This window comes from Dipteris shenzhenensis, chromosome 26 (assembly GCF_047967505.1).
Source record: "Dipteris shenzhenensis isolate YYH24624 ecotype China chromosome 26, Dip_SZ_1.0, whole genome shotgun sequence".
Classification (NCBI taxonomy): Eukaryota; Viridiplantae; Streptophyta; class Polypodiopsida; order Gleicheniales; family Dipteridaceae; genus Dipteris; species Dipteris shenzhenensis.
This window is the reverse complement of record NC_141621.1, coordinates 52,049,709-52,071,321: the sequence shown is the minus strand read 5'-3', so window position 1 is coordinate 52,071,321 and position 21,613 is coordinate 52,049,709. Positions and strand designations below refer to the sequence as shown.

General features: G+C 45.0%; 1 protein-coding gene across 1 annotated transcript in view; it reads right to left on the bottom strand.

The window, feature by feature from the left end:
- Positions 1-21,613, bottom strand: part of RAN1 (copper-exporting ATPase / responsive-to-antagonist 1 / copper-transporting ATPase (RAN1)) — a 47,764-nt gene that overhangs the window by 9,471 nt on the left and 16,680 nt on the right. The window contains exons 2-4 of the mRNA XM_087397141.1: positions 14,087-14,707; positions 13,541-13,970; positions 11,950-12,275 (exon numbers count right to left, since the gene is read on the bottom strand). Of these exons, the coding sequence (XP_087253267.1) occupies positions 11,950-12,275; positions 13,541-13,970; positions 14,087-14,707 (1,377 nt within the window). The remainder of the gene's footprint in view (positions 1-11,949; positions 12,276-13,540; positions 13,971-14,086; positions 14,708-21,613) is intronic.

Genomic DNA, 21,613 nt, shown 5'->3' with positions numbered 1-21,613 from the left:
AGTGACTGCAAAGACAGGGTAGGGGCGGCCCTATTTATGGGGTTGTGTATTGGCCGACCCAGGGGGATGTAATAGCCGACCCAAGGTCAATCAATCAACCCAAGTCAGGTCAGTTGACCCAATCCACGTCAGTCGACCTGCGTGACCCGACCAAGCTTACTCAGCCAGGTTCACCCAGGGTCTAACCCCGGGCGGCCTAATTGGTCACTCTACAATGAGCCTCTTTCGTAGGCAAACACCTCAGACGCAGTCCGCAAATGGACCAATAAGCCTACTCCCATCTAGGCAGGCACACCCACAAATAAGCCCTCTCTCACTATGAGATGCCATAACTTTAACACCCTCTCTGCAACTCATGGTGAGCACAATGATCTGAAGAAGCAAGCCGATTAAGATGCACCCATGGGCCCTCCAACAGTGCGCCTACTGGATTCAACTCGGTGATAGGAAACTGCGAGCCTGGATCCTTGAAGCAGAATGCTACCTTGAACAGAAAATGAGATTTCCTCAGCTTTGATTTCTCATGCTAGTCTACACTGAGTTCCACATGTAGAATGATGAGCTAGGGAACATACCACGCCCAATAACCCTTGGTGAACACATCATGTCCAGGAACCTCAAACAATGAGCTCTAGAACACACCGTGTCCATAGTCTTTGCAACGTCAAGCAACGCACCTCAAACATATCTAGTCCACAGCTCCAGAGCCTTGCTTTGCCTACCAAACTTTCAAGTGATAGGAGATGTAATCAGCTCGCATTCTCGCCCAGAAGCCCTCTTTGGCTGTGACATGTGGGAAGACACGTACTAGCGCTAGAAGCTGGGCAACCTAAAGATTCTAGGCAACGGTTGCTGCCTTGGAACCACCTAACTGATTCAAGGATAAACCCAAATTTCTTGGAAAGAGGTGGAGTAGGGCGGAGCCAGCCACCAAGAAGCTTGGGTAAGCGAGTTCCCGCGAAAACACTAGCCAGAGAAGAAGGGAATGGCAGCCACGTGTTAGGGAGGGGAATGGATGCGGCTTGCCATTTCTCCCTATAAGCCAATAATGCCTCCTTTGCAATTTTCCTTCGTTACAGTGATTTTCCTTGTTGCAATTTTGCTTCGAGCCATTGGGAGTGGGGGATTTATGTTGCCCCCATCTCAAGGTTTCAGTTTCGCCTATTTGTTTGTTCCTCACTTGCTCTCGCTCGCTTCCATGTCTGTCCTCTCTCATCTGGTCTTTCGATTTGTTTAAGCTAACAATCCTTGGCCAAATGCCCTCTCTTTGCGCAAGCATAGCACTTATGCCTACCTTTCTTGTGCATTACCGAAAGTGCTTCACCACTTGGAGTGATCCATAGCTTATGAAACCTTAACCACACTACAAACTCGTCTCCCGATAAAAACACAACTGCTAGAGTCAACTCACACCTTGGAAACAAGCCTGGAACTAGCTGGAAACTTCAATTGTAGCAAGAAGGATGAATCGCACCAATTTGGAGCAAATCGCAGATGAGGGTAGACCTCCTTTGCAAGTTGGAGACTTTGGACAACGCATTAAAAACTCAATGATGAAGCTAGTAGGTGAATCATTGTAGAGAGAGAAGATGGAAGAGAAAGAGAGAAACAAGAACACAACACTAGGCGCAAGAAATAAGGGCTCATCCCCCCCCCCCCCCCCAAAAGGTCATATTGCAATAGAAATCTCTTTGATCAAGGCGGCTCATGTGGGAGCAGAGTCTAGGAATACAACTGGGAGCCAAGAGGCCCTTTTTCTATAGACTAAGCCAGCCAGCTCGAAAGCATGTGCTTTCTAAAACTAGGTCTTCTTTTCTTGCCTAAAATAGGTGTTTTTTTCTAGCAAGTCGAGCTTTCTGCAAAATCTTGGGCTTTCCCCAAAAATTGTGCCACTTGTCTTGTGCTTTTCCCCTTAAAAAGTGGGGGAATTTAGCACTCTCTAAAGTCATGCACCTTGCACAAACAATATCCAACAATTTTAACCCATCAGAGGTCAGTCAAATGCATGCATTCTAGTTCTGGACTAACCCTAGGCACTTGTCGGCATCCCCACAATGCTATTTAACCCACAATATCCAACACTTTAATCCATTAGAGGTTAGTCAAATGCATGCATTCTAATTCTTGGACTAATCCTAGGCCCTTATGGACATCCCCACAACGTTATTTAACCAATGCAATGCAAACAAAAATAAAACTTGTTCTCATTAACGCAATTCAACTTTCTTTGACCGAAATTAGTCTTAAAGATTTCTCTTTATTTCTTGGGAGACGTTACAAACTTGTGACAGCTTACCTGGGATATAAGAATTGTTTCCTCCTCTAGGAGAAGGGAGCATAGGTTGTTCTCATTAACGCAATTGTTCTCGTTAATGCAATTCAACTTTCTTTGAACGAAGTTAATCTTAAAGATTTCTCTTTATTTCTTGGGAGACGTTACAAACTTGTGACAGCTTACCTGGGATGTGAGAATTGTTTCCTCCTCTAGGAGAAGGGAGCATAGGTTGTTGAAATCTAACTGACAGGTCATGACTTGGCACCTCAATGCTCAAGAAATCCCTAATTGGAGAGATGTTAGGGCAGCTCCCATTGCCAAAAGCTGGTCATGAAGGACCTTAGCCTGCATCAAGAAGGGCTGCATGGTACTCCCTATGGGAAGCTCGAGCTTGTATTCCTGTCCCTACAGTGGCAACTCCCATCACTAAATCCCTTGCATAGAGATCCTCCCATTTAGACCATACCTCATATGCAATAGTCACCGTTCGAACTGCCAGAGAGACCTCCTTCGTGATCGTGCGTACCAATGCTAAATGTGCCTTTGAGCCATTCTCTTCCCATTCCTTAAGCTCCTCCTGGTCGAGCACCATCCCAATAAATAGAACTCCTCGGATGTTCGGGCTTCCTTTCGTACCCCTGAACTTTCTCCCATAAGCCCTTGTGTATAAACTAGATTTTCATATTCAACTTCCAATATACATAGTTCATGCCGTCAGCTTGTCCTCCTTACTCATACACCAAGTTTCCTCCGGAGTATATGACATGGTAGCCCGAGCGTTGAGGTGCCAAGTCACCAGGAGCTAGTTGGACTTCGATCATCTAAGTAGTAAACTCCCTTCTCCTTAAGGAGGAATCAATTCTTGTCTCCCAGGGAAAGCTCAAGGTCACTCCAAGTGGCACTCCAGGAGGAGCTGAAGCACTTTCGATAGTGCACGAGGAAAAGCAAGCAAGTGCCACAAATGCAAGAAGAGAGGGCATCTAGCCAGAGATTGTATGTCCAAAGGAAAAGCTAACGATCAAGACCCCGAGTCAGATTCTTCTTCCTAGGCAGGCTATTCCAAGGCAGCAATGGTAGCCAAGGGTTTCCAGACAACACCACCCTTCTAACCGTAAGACAGCCTCCCCCCACGGCTCACAGCTAGAGACAGCATGTGGGCGGGAGTGCGGGCTGATAACCACCCTGATCATTTTACCAAACACATATACTTGAACTTAAGAGTTTGCAATTAAGCTGGAATTAAGATTTATACAGCTTAAACACAAAGTGACATCATTGGAAAATGCAATATGATTGAGGGGCCAAGATGGGCCCCCCCCTTTATCCAGGCTCACTTTATTCTTGAAAATGGAGATACAAGACCAAGGTGCAATGCACCTTCCAAACTGATGAACTCAGTGAAAACCTAGGACCTAGATACAGGACTCGAGAGCATATGTACAAGGTAGACAACAAAAAGGAGGACTCCAAGCTCAGGTTTCAACTCTTGGCTTGCCCAATCCACAAGGAAGAAGCCTGCAACAATCACCACTTACATCCAACATTAGAGGCAAGCACTAGTTTCTAGAAAGATAGTAGAAACAACATGAAATAGTGCTGTAAATGAGATAAACTTGACAATACAGGCTCCCTTCGTGACTTGACCCTTTTGTAGATGAAGTCCTTGATGCCTCTGAAGCTACCTTGGGTGAGGAGAGTGTGGAAATGGGGCTGGAATGAGAACAGCTTAGAAAAACAGCCTGTAGGCTAGAGAGAGAAAGCTTTTATGGAGTGATAGCTGTAGAGAGAGAGTGCCAATGCTGATCCCAAGGGAGGAGATGTAAGAAAGGAGCTGCTGCTGTTCCAGAGGTTCACAGAAAGGCAGATTTCTGCAAGGGAAATGGGCTGGAACAGTAGAGAGAGAAATTCTGCAGTAGAGAGAGAAAGACTGCAGCAGGAGAGAGAAAGGGGCTGTGGTTGCTCCAGGCTAGGTGAAGCAGAGAGGATGCTGCTGCTGTTCCAGAAGAGCTGAGAGGGGGCAGATTTCTGGAGAGGAGGGGCTGGAACTGTAGAGAGAATGTGCTGTTGTAGAGAGAGAAAGTGCTGCTGAGGTGAGAGAATGGCCTGGGGAGAAGCTGGCTGCACCCAAGGAGCTGGAGAGGCTCTGCTGCATCATCCAAAAGGAGGGAGAAGAAAAGTGACGAATTTTTCATGTGAGGAATGAAGGGGAGAGGCCTTCTTTTATAGGCTCAGCCCCCCCCCCTAGCCTAGAGTGGAAGGTGGACACTTGTCCCAGATTTTTGGTGGGCTGCAGTCCCAAAGAGGACAGCCCACAACTTGCCCCAAATCTACCAGATTTGCGGCCAAACACTTGGCCTGCATGCCCTGCCACTTGCCATGCATGCTGCCACATGTGTGGGACAGGTGGACTGACCTGCCAGCTCAGATTCCATGTGGCAGTCTGCCACGTGTCAGCTGCCACGCCACTCCCAAAAACCCTAAAATTTCAAAGTTGTCAGAATTCAATTCTGATCGCACCCACGGGTTCCTAACAACTTAGACTATCTATTGACGTACTCTAAGGTCATAATTGAGCCATACTGAGCTCATTTGTTTGTCGTCTTATCTTGTATCTCCATTACTCTTGGCATGCTGCCAGGCCCACACCCAAAGCTCAGGGAACATTCTCTTGAATGGTTCCTAGGTCGGTATGCAATCTGTGCATTTGATTGGTCCCATGTTTGGGTACTCAGGTGGGGTGTGGTTTCCAGATGTCCCTCTCAAAGAGAGGCCATCACTCTTGTGGGTCACTAATGCCCATAACCCCAAGCAAGGGGGTCCACCCTCAAATGCTAGACCTAGTCCCCATTGGTCCGTGACTGAACAGTAGGAAAACATTTCATTTCTTAATAAGCATACTATTGAAAAACAAAAAGAAATAGTACCAAGCAAGTGGATACATGTTGAAGCAGGATGACAATATCTATCAGGAAGTTCTGTGTCTCATCACATCGACTCCATATTGAGATTGGTTGGGTGAAGGGTATACCCAAAAACGGTCGCATCTGCACCCTATGCAATCACTAGGATATCGAGTCAAAGGAGCACTTCGCTTTCAGATCCCATGTGTACTATGAGATCAGAGGCTACTATCACTCCTCTCTTCAGGGATGGTTTCAAAACCCTATCCAGTCTCCTATCCTACTCAAATCAGAGATGTTTGGCGGCCTTGATCCACGAGGCTGTTCGACACAAGGAGCACTTGCTCAGGATACATGGGTGAGATTAGGGTACACAACCAAAACTCCACTCAAAGCATGATCACTAAGTTTTTCCGATCAAACAGCACCAATCAGCAAGACCCACGGAGACGGCGACTGCGAGGACTGAGCCAGAGACACATTAGACTCACCAAAGGACTGAGGCCCAGATCACACTAGAGGACCTCCCTCCATGCTCATCAGACCAGAGACGTGACCTACAAGAGTGGCAATGGCACTAGTTCGTCGCAGGGCTATGGCCAGGAGACCATGGCAGGCCACACATGTTGACAGCAGCCAATGCTCCATCACAGGTTTTATAGGTTTTATGCTGCCATAGCAGCCTCGCACATCGCCGACCCCCTCTTAGGCTTGACATCTCCGCCAATTTCTAGATGATCACCACAGTGCCACCAGTGCCCCATCCTCTCCGTGAGCTCAGCGAGTTCTCTCTATATATTGACAATGTTATGATTATGGAGTTTTTTTGTACTCACCATGGGTGTAGATGCCTGCTTAGAGGCTCCACCCCTTAGTTCATTGTATCAGGTTCTATTAGTCTCATAGCCCCTTTGGTCTTCGGAAGACTTTCAAAACTCGAATGATTTGCAAACTCCGTGTGTGTGTGTGTGTGTGTGTGGTGAGAGAGAGAGAGAGAGAGAGAGGAGGAGAGCTCCTGCTCAGCCCTAGCCTAGCCTGCCGTACAGCCTTCATGTGTTATCCGTATAGCCTCTGTGAATCACGGCTTTGTGTCTTCAGCAAAGTTGTAGAGGACCTTGAGTACTACAAATTTCATTTTTACATCATTGCAATCCGAGTTTTCTGTGAAAAGTTACAGCCCTTGCAAGAAGTGACGAAATTTGTTTCTGTGCGCGAATTTCGTTCTGGAGCTCAATGATTTGATAGCCCAAGCATGATGCAACCAGCTCAACGTGAAGCTATCCATCCTCTTCATCATTGACCTCTGCTCCAGCCCACCATTTGCTCCTTCTGCCCGACATTCTCTTGGAGCTGTTACCCGCAAGTTTGTGCCCGCATTCTGCCCGTCATTCTCTTAGAGCTGCTGTCCACGCTGCCTCTATCTTCTCTGCCCGTCACTTGATGTGAGCTCTTGACATTACATTGCGGTGACTCCTTCACGTGACTACTCCAAACTTTGGTGAAGACTTCCCGAGCTAAATGTGAGTTCTTAGATACTACAGTGATCTCTCTGATTAGTGTATTATATCGAGCTTGATGTAGACCACTCTACATCAACAAGTGACTTCTTCAACATTGCTTATTCGATCGGTGCCTGAGGTACTTCGCATTGATTGACTTTCCAATTGGTCGTGGTACCTAAGGCTTCTACTTCGACATTGGTGACTCTCCTTCCTGCATTTTGAGAGTCATCATGTAATTGCTCCATGTAGCTACCCATGGACTTTACCGACACATATTTTGAGGCATTCCTGCCTAGTGCTTCATTGACATTGTCATCGACTCGCAGGGATGTGCACACATGTGCATTAGCTACTTAGAGGACATCTCTTTCTCAAAGAGAGATTTTTATTTATTACAACACGCTTGATGTATTTTGGGGTCCTCTGCCCTGGGTAGTCCCCCTAAAATGTTATGTATTAAGTGTTTGGTTTTCATTGAGTCTAAAGATCCTCTGCCTTGGATAGTCCTCCTAAAAAGATGTATTGGTTTTCCTATTTTTTTGGTGTGTGGCTTCCTAACATGTCCTGTTATGAAGCCAAGGGGGGATGTACTGCGGGAGCCATATGTATTAGCTTTGATAGGTCTATTTGTTTATCACGCCTGGCTTGAGAGTTCCAGGATGTTGGTGCATTCATCTCCTAGACCTCTGAGTTGGTCATGCATCCATGCATGATGAGCCTCTGAGCCATGCTAGATGAGATTTCTATGTTATGCTCACTAGCCTCTAAGCCATGCTCACTTGCCTCTGAGATTGTGTGGGAACCATGTCTAGTTCTAGACCGGCATGCACAATTCTGATGACTGTCATTGTCATGTTCTGTTCTTGGTTCCATTCCAGTAGTCTCTCACCTTGCCTTCATGAGGGGTTGTTGGAATATGAAGCCAAAGTGAGTAAAAAATGAGTGTACTAGTGGTTTTATAGTCTAGTGAGTCCTAGACATGCCACGTGTCATATTGGGAGATATCCCATAGACATTGTGACTTTCTAGAATCTAGTGGCACACTATATATTGTTGTACTTGTCTATTATCTAAGATATCAGTCAACATCAAGCTTTATATCATGTGAGTATTTTGGTTATCATTGCCTAGCACTTATTCTTTCATTTCCCTTTTCATTTTGCTTTTCGTTATGCTTTTCACATTTCCATTTCATTCCTAGCTAGCTACTAGATCTCTTCATGAATATGCCAAGTACACGCAGCAGGATGTTTTGCTCTTACAGATTGACATTGCCAAAGCTTTTGACACAGTTCGATGGGAGTTCATCTCGCAAACAATGCGATCCTTGGGCTTTGGAATAAAAATGCAGCAGGTTATTTATTGGATCTATAGGACGCATTGACTACGAAGAGTCTTGACTCCAAGGAATACTCTGCCAGATCTTTCTGCTTTGATGCAAACCCTTTCAATTTATGGTTTGGCAACTGGCCTTCATGTTAACTTTCAAAAGTCTAAGCTGCTCCCATTGCATCTTAAAGACTAACACAGTCTCTTATGGCCAGGGGAGATCATCCCACCCACTCAGTTAGTTCGACACCTTGGTTATCCTTTGGGCTTGGGACTTACTCGTCGACAACAAATTGATTGGGTTCTAATCAAGCTCCGGAAAAAGCTTAAACACTGGAAAGCCTTTACATGTTCGCCTCCAAATAGTGTAGTCCATTCTTGTGGCGTACATTCAATTTTATTTGCCTTTGATCATGTTCACCAAGGCAGATCTTGATTCCTTTATGTCTATCATTATGGAAATCTTTTGGCATTCCAAACATGGCAGAAAATATCTCAGACTGCTTTCGGTGCATCGAATTTGTTTCCCTAAACTGCATGGAGGATTGAATATCACTAATATCCAGGTGCACATCCTTGCTCACAGTGTCAAGAGGCCGTGAAATTATGGGACTTTTGATTTGCGACTCCCATAATTTGCGCGTGACTGCCTTGAGCCTCTGGGACGCAAGGGTCCGGCCATGGGACGAGACTTGGGAAATTAAAATTCCTAGTGGGCCCTTGGAAATAGTGAATGTGCGGCCAGTTACTAGGCAATTAATTCCTAGAGCCAAAGTGTGCAACAGGTGGGCCAAAAGAGTGGTGCAATTAAAAACTGCTATTTTTAGCACAGGTCTACAAAAGGAACCCAGAGCTCTTATTTTGGGGTCAATTGGCCAAATCAGTTGTAGAAGGAGTCAGAGCATCAGTTGTGAGCTGCCAGAGCCTACCAGGTGCTGCTAGAGCAAAATCGCAGATTATTAGGAGCTTCTAGAGCCTCCCAGAGGAAATCATCACCAGTCAGGGCCTATACTAGCACTTCCACGACCTGCCAGGGGAAAATGCACCAGATCCAAGGCCTGTTGTTGCAGATTGCAATTTCTGCCAGGGGTGTGTGCTGCAAATTGCGATCCAGTTTCCAAGTCCTCCGAGCTATGCCAAGTGACTGCGACCTGTTCAAGTACTATTTCCAGGTATTTTCGGGCTGCTACAAGGATTGTGATTTGTTTTTAGGAGTTTCAAGGTATTTTTTGGGCTGTCCAGGAAGATTGCGATTTGATTCTGAAGGCTTCTGGGCTGTGCTAGCTGACTTTGGCAACTTTCCAGGCGGGGGTGTTCGCTTCTAAGCTGTGCTTGGGGCTGTGCCAGAGCAGAATCAGCTTATCTCCGCAGGATCTTGGGTTTTCTAGCCAGGGTGACCTGTCTTCTGTGGATTCCAGGTAGAAGAAGGCTTCTCTTTGCCTGCTTTTGCCATTCCCGAGTTGGTTGCTGGCTCGTTATCACGTTTGGATTTCTTTCCTCGCGAAGAAGGGTTGATTTATGTTGTTGGGCAATGGCTAGGGAGGCTATAGACTGAGGCAACCCGTTGGGAAGTGTTTGGTTGTTTGATTGCACCAGAGTTCAGCTGTTGAGGGCTTTGTCTTGTAGTTGTTCAGCCATGTTGGCTGGTTGGACACTTGGATGTGCGATTGCAGGAGTGGTTCAGATGGTGGATGCTATTGGGGTCTCTGTTGCATGCTTTGGTTGGTTGAGAATACAGGATTGTCTAGTGATTGGATGCCATTCACCGTTTGAAGTTGAGCAGGGAATTACAGGGTGGGTTGGACAAGAAGTCTGAGGGCGTTAGTTTGCCGTGGAGCAGCTTCCCAAAGACCTTTGTAATCAGCCTCTTGGCTTCAAATGAATGTTAAATAAATACTGCAAGGGACGCCAGCGTTTGGGGCCAATCAATGTCTTTGTTTCTGAGTAGGAACGCTCTAGCTCCCTTGTGATTTGTGGTGTGTTGCAAATTTACTTGTCTATTTATTGTATATGCTGTATTTACGTGAATCCTACCACCCTTTATGTTGTTGAGACTGGTTTCACACAGGGGGAAAATGTTGCTGCAATTTCTGAAAGGTGATCAACTCTGGGCTCTCATGATTCAATCTCTGGTCACACATATCAGCAATCCTGCTTTTGGTCATTCGCAACCCACTCAGTGGGATTTCTTGTTTGGGTGCATTGATGGCACTTTGCATGGCTGCCCTATGGTCTCCAACTTGCTTCTTGGTTGGAAGCATATTCTGTCTCACCTGAAATGGCATGGTCAACAATCTCTGATGGGTATTTCTTTGCGGGCTGAAAGCATTCACTAGTCCAAAGTTTTTCAGACTCCGCTTGCTTTACAGGACCTCGTCGTTCTTACTTTATTTCTTTTAAAGGGATCAATACTGTTGCTAATGTTATTCATGATGATGGCCCTAGGCTTCCCTTTTCTCTAGCAACCACACAGTATGGTTTGGGTTCTCATTATTGTGCTTTGTGGCAGCAGATCACTTGTATGCTTTCCCCTTTGGTTCCGATTCCCCCTTTGGAACTCCAGGATCGATTAGAGGATTGGACATTGACTTCCCTTGGGTCCTCCTCTCGTCCTTTGAGGCTATCTCAGATTACTGTGCCTATATTATATAAAATCCTTTTGCCTCAACCCTCGGTTTCAGAAAGGGGTAATTCTCTTTGGCAAATGCATCGGCCAACTAAGTGGTGGAGAAAAAGACTGCGGCAACTTTGGGCATACAAGGCTCCACTTCTGCAACAGGTTTTTTATGGCGAGTGCTTCTGGGAATTTTTCCATCTAGACAGTTGCTAGCCCATAGGCACATTGCTCCTGCTTTATGTCATCGGTGTCTGATTTCTCAGGAGACTGTGCCTCATTTATTCTGGCATTGCCTGTCTTCTCGGCAGTTTCTGGATTCTCTTTAACAGAGGCTATGAGCGAGATTCCAGACTCTTCGCTTCGGGAACTTTTTCTAGCTCTTTGGTTTTTATCCACAACGACCGGAATTTCATCTTTTCTCTGTTTGGGCTCGCTATTGGGCACTTTGGACTTTATGGACAGACCGCAATTGTAAAGTCTTTAGTGATCCCAAATTTTCTTTGTTTGCTTTCTTTAAGCATTCTCTGCAGAAATCTTTCTTTAATTGCTTGCAGACTCGCCAGATAGATCAGTATGTATATTTGGCTTATACTGAGATCTCAATTGATGTATTTTCTAGTGCCTCTTTTCTGAGGTGACTATTCTTGTAATATAATCAATCAAAGCTTTCACTATTTAAAAAAAAAAGTGTGTGTGTGTGTGTGTGTGAGAGAGAGAGAGAGAGAGAGAGAGAGTTCTTGAAAAAGAAAGTGTGTGTGAGTGAGTGTGTGTGTGAGAGAGAAAGAACCAAAATAGAAGGGGGCCACGTGGCAACAAAGTGTGTGGGACACTTTTTAACAAAAATGTAACTAGAGCACTCCCTAGAAGGCAGTGCTAACAAAATTATTTTTCAATTGAGCACAGATATCACAGCATTTGGTGAAGTAAACAAAAAAGCTGACCAGTAATCAAATTTTCCTATATTTTGTCTTCCAACCATGCTACCCTCTCATTGATTGCTAGACAACAGCATAAGGACTGCAAAAGTTTAATCAACAAAAGATATGACAACAAAAGAGAAAGCACGATCAAAACCATCATGTAAATGTAATTTCTATTCAGCAAAAAAAGTGAAATCCACTTTCCAAATGTATCATATCGCCAATTTGGTAAACAAATAAACAACGAAGAAGCCAATCAAGCACACCAAAGAAACAGATGCAAGGGAAGGAATTATAAAGCAGTCTTGTACATGCGTGGGAATCTTTGCAGGTGCTGAGAGGTTTTGAAACCATATGAGAAGGTTAAAAATGGCAGAGGGAAGGAGAAGAGCAGTTCCCTACTTACATAATCTGCAAACTTCTGAATGGGAGGTTTGGCCATCTGAGCAGTCTCCACAAGATGAACAATTTGTGCTAAAGCAGCCTCTGAACCTACACGTGTAGCTCGAATATGCAAGACTCCATTCATGTTAAGGGTACCCCCAATGGTATTATCGCCTGTCCCTTTCACTATTGGTGAAGCCTCGCCAGTGATCATACTCTCGTTAACACGACTGGAACCCCATATGACAAGTCCATCAGCTGGTATCTTTGACCCAGGAGAAACTTTTAAGATATCCCCACGCTCTATCAATTGAGCATCAATCTCCCTCTCCTGGATAGGATTGCCATCTACAAGGAAAAACAACTAGTTAGACTTTGTCACCCTCAGTCTCTGACCCATTACTTTTACACAGTTCAAAAGGTATATATAGATGAATCCAGGAGCATGCCCAAACTCTTCCTCTAAAAACAAAACAAAAGTGCAGTTTCAATCTCATGATAGTCACTCATAAAGTTGAAAACCATAAACTCCACCACGCATTACAAGGACTAGCTACTATGACATTCGCACCCATGCCATCAGCGCCCCATGGTGGGTGCAGACCATAGTATTAACATATGCTCTCACAATACAAATCCACACATCACACATACTTGAACATCCATTTACTTCGTAGTGAGTTTCTGATCGGCACTCCGGAGGTTAAGGGCAAACTCGGCTGTGACAGGCTAGCACTAAAGGAGAAGGCTAACCAAGAAGTAGTTCACATTCTCTTTATTGAATCTACAACTGCTTGTGAAGATTATACTATTTCATTTTAGTCTCTCCCTAATGAGCATCTATGCGAAAAATTGCTTAGACAATCTAGCTGATAGGGCAACGCACCACTTAAGATGAAAAGAATTTATCGCGATATCAGCAAGCAGCAACATGGACGAAAGCTTCACACAGAGAAATTTGCATGTCCGCTAATACGGCAGGAACATATATCTAGATGAATCCAGGAACATGCCCAAAATCATCCTCTAAATAAAAAACAAATAGAGCAGTTTCAATCTCATGGTAGTCATCATAAGGTTGAAAACCATGAACTCCACCACACATAGCAGGAAGTAGCTACTATGACATCCCCACAAACGTCATCAGCACCAAACGGTGGGTGTAGACCATAGTATAAACATATGCTCTCACACTTACAACCAGGACACCCACATATACTTGAGCATCCATTTATACAAAAGTCTTTGTACTGAGTTTCTGTCGGCACTCAGGAGGTGAAGGGCAGACTCAGCCAGATGTTGAAAATTACACTGCCGATCAGAAACAGCATGGCAACCACAAGATCAATCAAGTACACATAAGTATGCTCAGCTCTGCTTTTTTGACCAAAAATCTTCTACATCTCACTAAAAACGTACAGCAAGCCACATTGTTATCCTCATCCCTCTTGTAATATGCATATGCTTATGCCCTTGAGTCTGTGCATGTTCCAGGCTCATTCTCTTAAAAATTGCAAACATTCCATTCACTTTTCCCTTTTCTCTGATCCATAGCTTCTTTGCCCTAGCAGTCATCAGCTAGAACTATTAAACACAAAAATGTCGATTCCTACCGGGATCAAGAGTAAGCAGGATGGCCGTTGCTGGAGCAAGTTCCAAAAGTTTCCCAATGGCCTCAGTTGTTTTCCCTTTGGCAACAATCTCCAAGTATTTGCCAAGTAGGATGAAATTAATTAGCATAACCGTAGTTTCGAAGTATGTGACTAATGGATGTCCACTCATCGCAGAATACAAGACGGCAAAAACAGAGTACACATAGGCAGCTGTTGTCCCAAGGGACACCAACACATCCATATTTGCTGATTTGTTCCTTATAGAACGATATGCTCCGACATAGAAGCGTCTGCCGATAACAAATTGAACAGGGGTTACCAGTGCCCACTTTAACCAATCCACTATCAAAAAAGGCCCACATCGCAATGTTAGCAGATGGTGGAAACCGGGAATGTGTGGGCAAACAATACCAAGGAAGAAAACAGGAATCTGCCACCACAGAACAAGAGATAATAGTTAGAACATTCTCCGAAGCATCGTAGGTGAAACCGACAGATGGAAACATACACATGATGCTACATGCAAGGTTTTGGGAAAGGACTCACACTGAAAATTAAGCTGGACCGCAGCAACTGCAGAGTATATGCAGTTTCTATCCTGCCCTCTGGAGTGTAAGAACTGTAAGGGTGGGGCAATAAAACTTTATATCTGCCACCACCTTTACTTTCTATAGCATCTACAATGGATCTCAGCCCAATAACTTCCGGATCAAATGTTATTTCTGCCCTCTCTAGCAATGGATCAACAGAAGACTCTTTTATACCCTGCAGCTGCCAAAACAAATCCTGCACAACTTTCCCATCCTCCTCACAGAACATGCCTTCAACTGTAATCTTTACTTTATTTCTTCTCCCACTTTCTAAAAATTCAGCTCCAAATCCAGCATCATTGATAGCAGCAATAATATCTCCTCTGTTCAGAACATGGGGATCATACCTTACCTCACCCATGCTAGATGCTAGGCCCACTGCTGCAAAGCTCACACCTTCCAACTCGAGTAGAACCCCTTCAACTGAAGCCACACAAGCAGCACAGCTGAGCCCTGTAATTCTAAAATGCCCTGTTTCAGAAAACTTATCTGCAGCCAAAGTAGATCCAACAACTTCTTTGGATAAAATCTCAGCATCAAACCCAGCATCTTCTATGGCCTCCTTGATGGCTTCTTCCTGCAGAAATATAGAGACAGTTAAAACTACAATACATCTGGATATGACATCAAAACAGATCAAAAGACCGGGTAGATGACCAAATACAAAGGCAGTTCAAGCAGATTATGATGCAGCAGTTAGTGCAATTTCCCACTTTATGTGGATATTACAAAAACAGAATAGAAATACCCAAAAAAGTTGTTCCAAAGCCAAATGAAGAAAAAATCGATCGGCATATTTGAGCAGTCGTGGAAAATCCCAATGGAAACAACAATATGGGCCTCTGAAACGAGGCTGATTAGGATAAATAAATGAAGAAAATTGGAAATCGCACATTCTGCTGCTCTAGAAAGAATGTGCAAATATGCAACAATGACGACGTATTAAAAAAATGTGCATTGGAAAATTCCAAAGTTGAAAGCAGCCATGTGGAAAGCCGAAAAGAATAGGAGCTAATTCGCTTAAGCTAATTTACCACTGACACGACATTCAGTCGACTCCTATCATCTATGTCACAGATTGACAATGATATTCTCTTATCCACCATTGGAAAGGAGAATAGAGCTTGTGTGAGACAGTTTGTTCCACATACAACATGCCCAGTGATAGCTTGGATCTCAACAAAGAAACAACACAGCTCAACCCCAAAAGAGAGACCATTTTAAAATGAAGATGGGGGCGACCAAAGCCACATGTTACAACATTCTTGACTGCAGAGGACAAGACAAAATCTATGTCTTGGTAGCATCATCTGCTAGGCACTCCACTATATATAAGCCTCGGTACTCTAAGATAATTCAGGGCTAATTTTCAAAATAGATGACAAAGGAGCAGAAACACTTTTAAGATACATCAAGGATTGTGCTTACAGTAAGGCAAATCATCTCACCCCTTGTGTGCTAAAAACTTGCAACAGAGAATAACACAGGTTTTCACTTCCATAACAAAAACCCAACATGTCCTTATAACATGTGGCATAAAACTGCTCCTCCTCATCAAAATTTCACACCTCTCATCAAGCTTTCCACTCTCGTATGCTATGATTGTTTGATGACCTGCTTGTACAACTCCCACACCACCTGCATCAGCTTGAAATAAGAAATGGCCATGAAGAATCTGGACAAATGAATATGGGTACCAAAATGAGAACTCTTCTGAGATCTTCCATAACTTCTTTGGCAACTTTCTTAAACAGGTCTGTGACCGCAGCAACCCCTTTTACTAACTTCTAAGACGTCCCATGTAATGGTCTCAACCCCAAGAATCCGCTAAATTGGGTTGGATCCTTAGGAGTTGGCAATCCTTAACCACTTGCACCTTTGCTGGATCCGGTAACGATATGCCCAAAATATTCCAGTTGTGTACCACAGATGGTTTGGCAAATAGATGGCTGAGCCTTAAGAACTCAAACACTTGTACATGCAAAAATGCTTTTAGACTTGTTGTATATCAAGATGTCATCATAGAAGACTAGTACAACTTTGACCAGATCTTGGACTAGAAAAATCTTGAAACGTTACTGAAGCATTAGCCAACACATTACGACCTCAAGTCAATTTTTGTGAAGTATGGCACCCTTCAATTGTAAGCAACGTCACTTGCTCTTGGAATTATAAACCTATTTTTTAATAATCGTCCCTATTTGTAGTCAATACACATCCTAAATGACCATCCCTGACTTTTTAAAAGTTCATGAGTATTTTAGCGACCCTCCCTGTTGGAAGTCAATGTCCCCCACCTGTGAGCCGCCATATAGGAGAACATGGGGGGGCATATAACTGTGAGGGGAGGGATTATGGGGGCCTATCATGGGCTGCAGCATGCAGCATATGGCTGCGCAGCAGGAGCTCCAAGGCGGGCTGGAAAGGGCGCAGCAGCAGCAGGAAACGCAACCCCTGGCAGCCCTATTTATAGGTTGCCCAGGGGGGAGGCAGTTTTAGCCGACCAGGCTGATCGGACAGCCAACCAAGGGCTGTTCGGTCCAGCCCTCGTAGCCAACTAGGCAGTTGGCCTCTCCAAAGGGGCAGCCTCCTATATATAGCCCCTTCTCCCCTCACTTTTCTATCAGTCACGGAAGCCAACAGAGGTAGCACGGAGCAGGAGAAGACCTACAGAGAGTTCTCAGTTTGCAGTCCAGCCCTTGCTGGTCCTTTTGTGCGCACCTTGAGCTGTGTTTTGCCCACTACTTGGTGGAGGAATAAGATCTGAGTTCTCTTTCTCTCGAATACTGTTGGGGTAAAGGCACATTGCCTACCCTTAATTAAAGAATTAAAGATAGGACACCTATGACTGTCTTAAGACAGTCATAGGGTAAACCTAATCCTAATAAAACATAAGTGAGTTTGTGGTGTGGCTCACTATCACTTCACACCCACACTAGTGTGTCTCTCTCTCTTACTCTCACTCTTGCTCCCTTCCTCTTCTCTTCCCACTCTCAACTGGTATCAGAGCCTACCTTGCTCCCCCCCTTTTCCTACCCAGCCTCCTCTGACAGATCCGTACGGCCGTACGTCGTCCGTACAACCGTACGGACGGGCTCGACGCAGGCTGCAGGGCGGCGGCGCAGTTAGCAGGACGGCGACACAGGGCGTTGCATTTCGAAGGGCAGCTACAGGGCGGTGCAGTTCAGGGCGCAGGCGGCGCAGCAGACCAGAGCGCAAGCGGCGCAGTAGGTCAGGGCGGAGCTACTAAGGCAGCTGCATAGCAGCTGCATAAGCTGCTACGCTCTTCGGGGGTCGCACAGCATCGCCATCTCCTCCAAGGGCAGCCGTACGGACGACCGCCGTACGGACTGCCGTACAGTCGTACGGCCTACCGTACAACTGTACGGACGACAGTTCTTCACAGCAAGGCTTGCGTGGACAGCAGAGTACAGTGAGGTACAGCAAGGACTCGTTTTTGCTGCAAAGACTCGTTTTTTTTTTGGGGGAAGTGTACCTGCTACAGGGACAGAAGTACAACAGGTTGTTTGCAGGTACTGGAAAGTACAACAGACATTTTTTTTTTTTGTTGGAAGAGAAATAGTGCTGAAGCACTCTGCTTTGTGCATGTACACGCAGTACATGAAGCATTCCGATGCATTCCTGAAGCATTTCAGCGGTATACTGTGCATTTGTTGAGGTACAGCAGGTACTCTCGTGTCACTCACGCTTGAGGTGACTTGTGCCACAGTGGTGGTGTTTGCGCAGTAACTTGTCCTTCAGGAAGGTCAGATGCTTGTTTTGCAGAAGCTTCTATGCATTTACTGAGTGCAATTCTCAGTTTTGGGTGACCATTTCAGAGGGCTTTTGCCTGGATGTGTTTGCAGTATATGCCTTGAAGCAGTGTGTAGCCGGGGAGCACACATTTGCTTTGTTTCCGCAGTGCATTTGGTGACATTTGTTGCAGGTCACATTCTTTGTACGCACTTTGAAAATCTCAGTTGAGCCACGCTTGGTCAGGGCGCATCGAGTTTACTCGGTCCCTAACTGCCCATCGTTGACAGTGCTCAAAAGATTTTCTTCTTGGTGTCTGTACGTTGTGATTTGTGTTGTTACTGAGTACACAGGGGCAGCCTATGCATTACACATTGTCAGGTACAAGTGTCAGAGAGATTTCATATTGCATGCTACCTCAGTGTTGAGGTGTTCTCCACTTGATTCAGGTGTCAAATCAAGGGGCTTTTGCCCAAACTTTGTTTGATAGCACTTGGGTTACTGACAGAGATCTTCAGATGCATTTTCTCCCCTTGGTATAAGGGTGATTGCTTGGGATTTATCCCATTTACTGTTGCAGGTTTTGTGACAGGCTGAAGGGTCATTTACTGTTTTTGGGGTGTTTGTCAAGTGGTTTCTGCAATTTAACTCAGTGCCATACCTCATCTGAGGTGGGAGAAGTGATCAGTACAGTCAGTGTTTACAGCAGTGTTGGTGGTTTTGTCAGATGATTGTGCACTGTTAAGCACTTGTTGAGCAGCAACAGCAGTCTGAAATCACTGTTTTTTATGCCTTTTTTGAGCTCAGAACAGTTTGTCAGAAGGTACAGTATTTGCAGGGACATTTACTGTTTTGCTGCAGATTTTACTGACAGTAAAAACAGCACCATTGAGAGTGCTTCTGGCTCTTGAATAGAGCAGGCTTTTCTGAGAAATCAGAACTTTTATTCAGTCTTTTTACTTCCAGGGAGTCAGGTACTTTCCTCATCTGATATGGCATCAGGAGGAGGTGATTCTTCAATTCTGAACATAAAGAAACTGGAAGGAGCACATAACTATGCATTATGGGCAGAACAGTGCTTGAATGTACTTCTGTTAAAGAAGATTGCTAAGCCCATAAGGGTAAAGGGTGTCAAGCCATCTGATATGGCAGCTGATGACTGGGAAAAGCTTGATTTGTCCGCGAGGGCAGCTATCATGCTCACTATTTCAGACACTCTTGTGTTCAATGTACAGGCTGAAAAGACCTCTTATGGTCTATGGCAAAGACTAGAAGAATTATATGCCCAAAAGAGCTCAGCCAGTAAGGTTTATTGGCTGAAGAAGCTGGTTGATCTTCGCATGAAGGAAGGTACAGCTATGACCTCACACTTGAGTGAGTTCAATGCTATCTTTACACAGCTGATTGCACAGGGGTTGAACCTTGATGAGGAGTTCAAGGCTACTTTCTTGCTGTGTACCCTCCCTGAGAGTTGGGACACTTTCAAGACCACCCTGTCAAACTCAAATGCCACTCTTATTTATGCTGATGTAGAGAGCTCTCTTCTTATGGAGGAGATGAGCAGGAAGAATAATGCGGGCAGCAAGTCTTCAAGTGCTTTGCAGGTACAGGACAGAGGCAGGACTCAGCAGAAGGGGAGATCTGCTAGTAAGTCCAAATCCCGTAGTCAGTCCCGTGGCAAAAAGGACATTGAATGCTTTTATTGTGGCAAGAAGGGACATGTGAAGTCGAAGTGCTTCAAGTTCATACGGGATCAGAAAGCCAAGAAGGCTGAAACAAAGGATGCAGGAATGCAAGCAAAGGCAAAGGCAAGGCCAAGGCAGATGACTTGGATGCAGTGAATGTTGCAGCAGAGGACAGTGACAGTGACATACATGATGTTTTATGCTCTTCTGCTGTAATAGCACATGCTTTGGTTATTGATGGCCATGACATGCACACCTGGCTCTTGGATTCAGGTGCCTCTTTTCATGTTACACCTCATAGGGAGTGGTTTACTTCCTACACAGGTACTCATGGAGTTGTTCATCTTGGGAACAACTATGCATGTCAGATTGCAGGGATTGGCAGTATACAGATAGTATTTCCTGATGGACAGTCATTTATGCTTGATGGTGTTCGCCATGTGCCGCAAATCAAGAAAAATCTGATTAGCACTGGCTTATTAGATGACAGTGGTTACCACACCACATTTGGGGATTCCAAATGGGTGATTACTGATGGCCAGACTGTAGTGGCTGAGGGTTTTAAGAGTGATACCTTGTACCCTCTTTATGTTTCCAGTGTGGGTAATCATGTTGTTGCCATAACCGAGCTGCCAAAGGTTTCATTGTGGCATAGCCGGTTGGGACACATGTCTGTTAAAGGAATGCAAGAACTGTCACGTTTGGGTTATCTGCCGCCTCTCTCTTTTTCAGATTTGCCTACTTGTGATCATTGTATCTTTGGCAAGCATTCTGTGACTCCTCATAAGAGGAGATCTCCCCAGAATAGAGCACCACTTGATCTAGTGCACACTGATTTGTGTGAGATGCCACAGTTATCACTAGGGGGTGCCAAATATTTTATTACTTTCATTGATGATGCCACACGTAAGGTGTGGGTCTATTTCTTGAAGCATAAGGGAGATGCCCTAGATGCTTTCAAGAGGTTTGTCGCTCAGGTTGAGAATCGGACAGGTCGTAGGCTGAAATGCCTCAGAACCGATAATGGGGGTGAGTATGTGTCACATGCTTTTGTGCAATTTTGCCAAGCTAAGGGCATCAAACAGGAGCTCACAGCCCCTCATAATGCATCTCAAAATGGTGCAAGTGAGCGGATGAATCGAACTATTCAGGAGAAGGTTCGATGTATGTTGTCTTATGCTGCATTACCCCATGGCTTTTGGGCAGAAGCCGTGCAAACAGCAGTTCACATTATTAACAGGTCACCAAATAAGGCTTTGGAGTTGAAAGTGCCAGAGGAGGTGTGGTCTGGCAAGCCACCCTCATATAAGCACTTACGGGTATTTGGCTGCGAGTGCTTTGCTCATGTACGCAAAGATCTACGCACCAAACTGGATCCAAAGTCTATCAGATGCATCTTTATGGGATATGGTGACGAAGGTGAAATGGGGTACAGGTTATGGGATCCCGTTAAACGGAAGATTATACGCAGCAATGATGTCATCTTTAAAGAAGATAGTGTACACAAGGAACCCGTGCAACTTGTGGAATACAGGCTGAAAATCAGCCAGATAATTTTGCCAATGATGCACCACTGGATGTGCCAACAGATGAGGCCGTAGAACAGCCAGATATGGTGGTACAGCCACCCGTCATGCATGAACAACAGGCTGGACAGCAGCCTAATCCGGAACATTTTGTGAGAAGGAGCACCCGTGCACAACGGCCTCCTGCCAGGTTTGTTCCAGGAGCCAATAATGTGGCTGATTTTATCATGCTGACTGATTGTGGTGAGCCTTCCAGCTTCAAGGAAGCTATGGGAAGAACAGAGAAAAAGAAGTGGGAGAAAGCCATGCAGTCAGAAATGGACTCCCTACTTCAGAATGATACATGGGACTTGGTGCAGTTACCTGCAGGCAGAAAGGTTTTGCCATGCAAGTGGGTTTACAAAGTCAAAGTGGATTCAAATGCTTTACCTCGGTATAAGGCCAGATTGGTTGCCAAGGGATTTAAGCAAGAGAAGGGCATTGACTTTGATGAGATCTTTTCACCTGTAGTCAAGATGA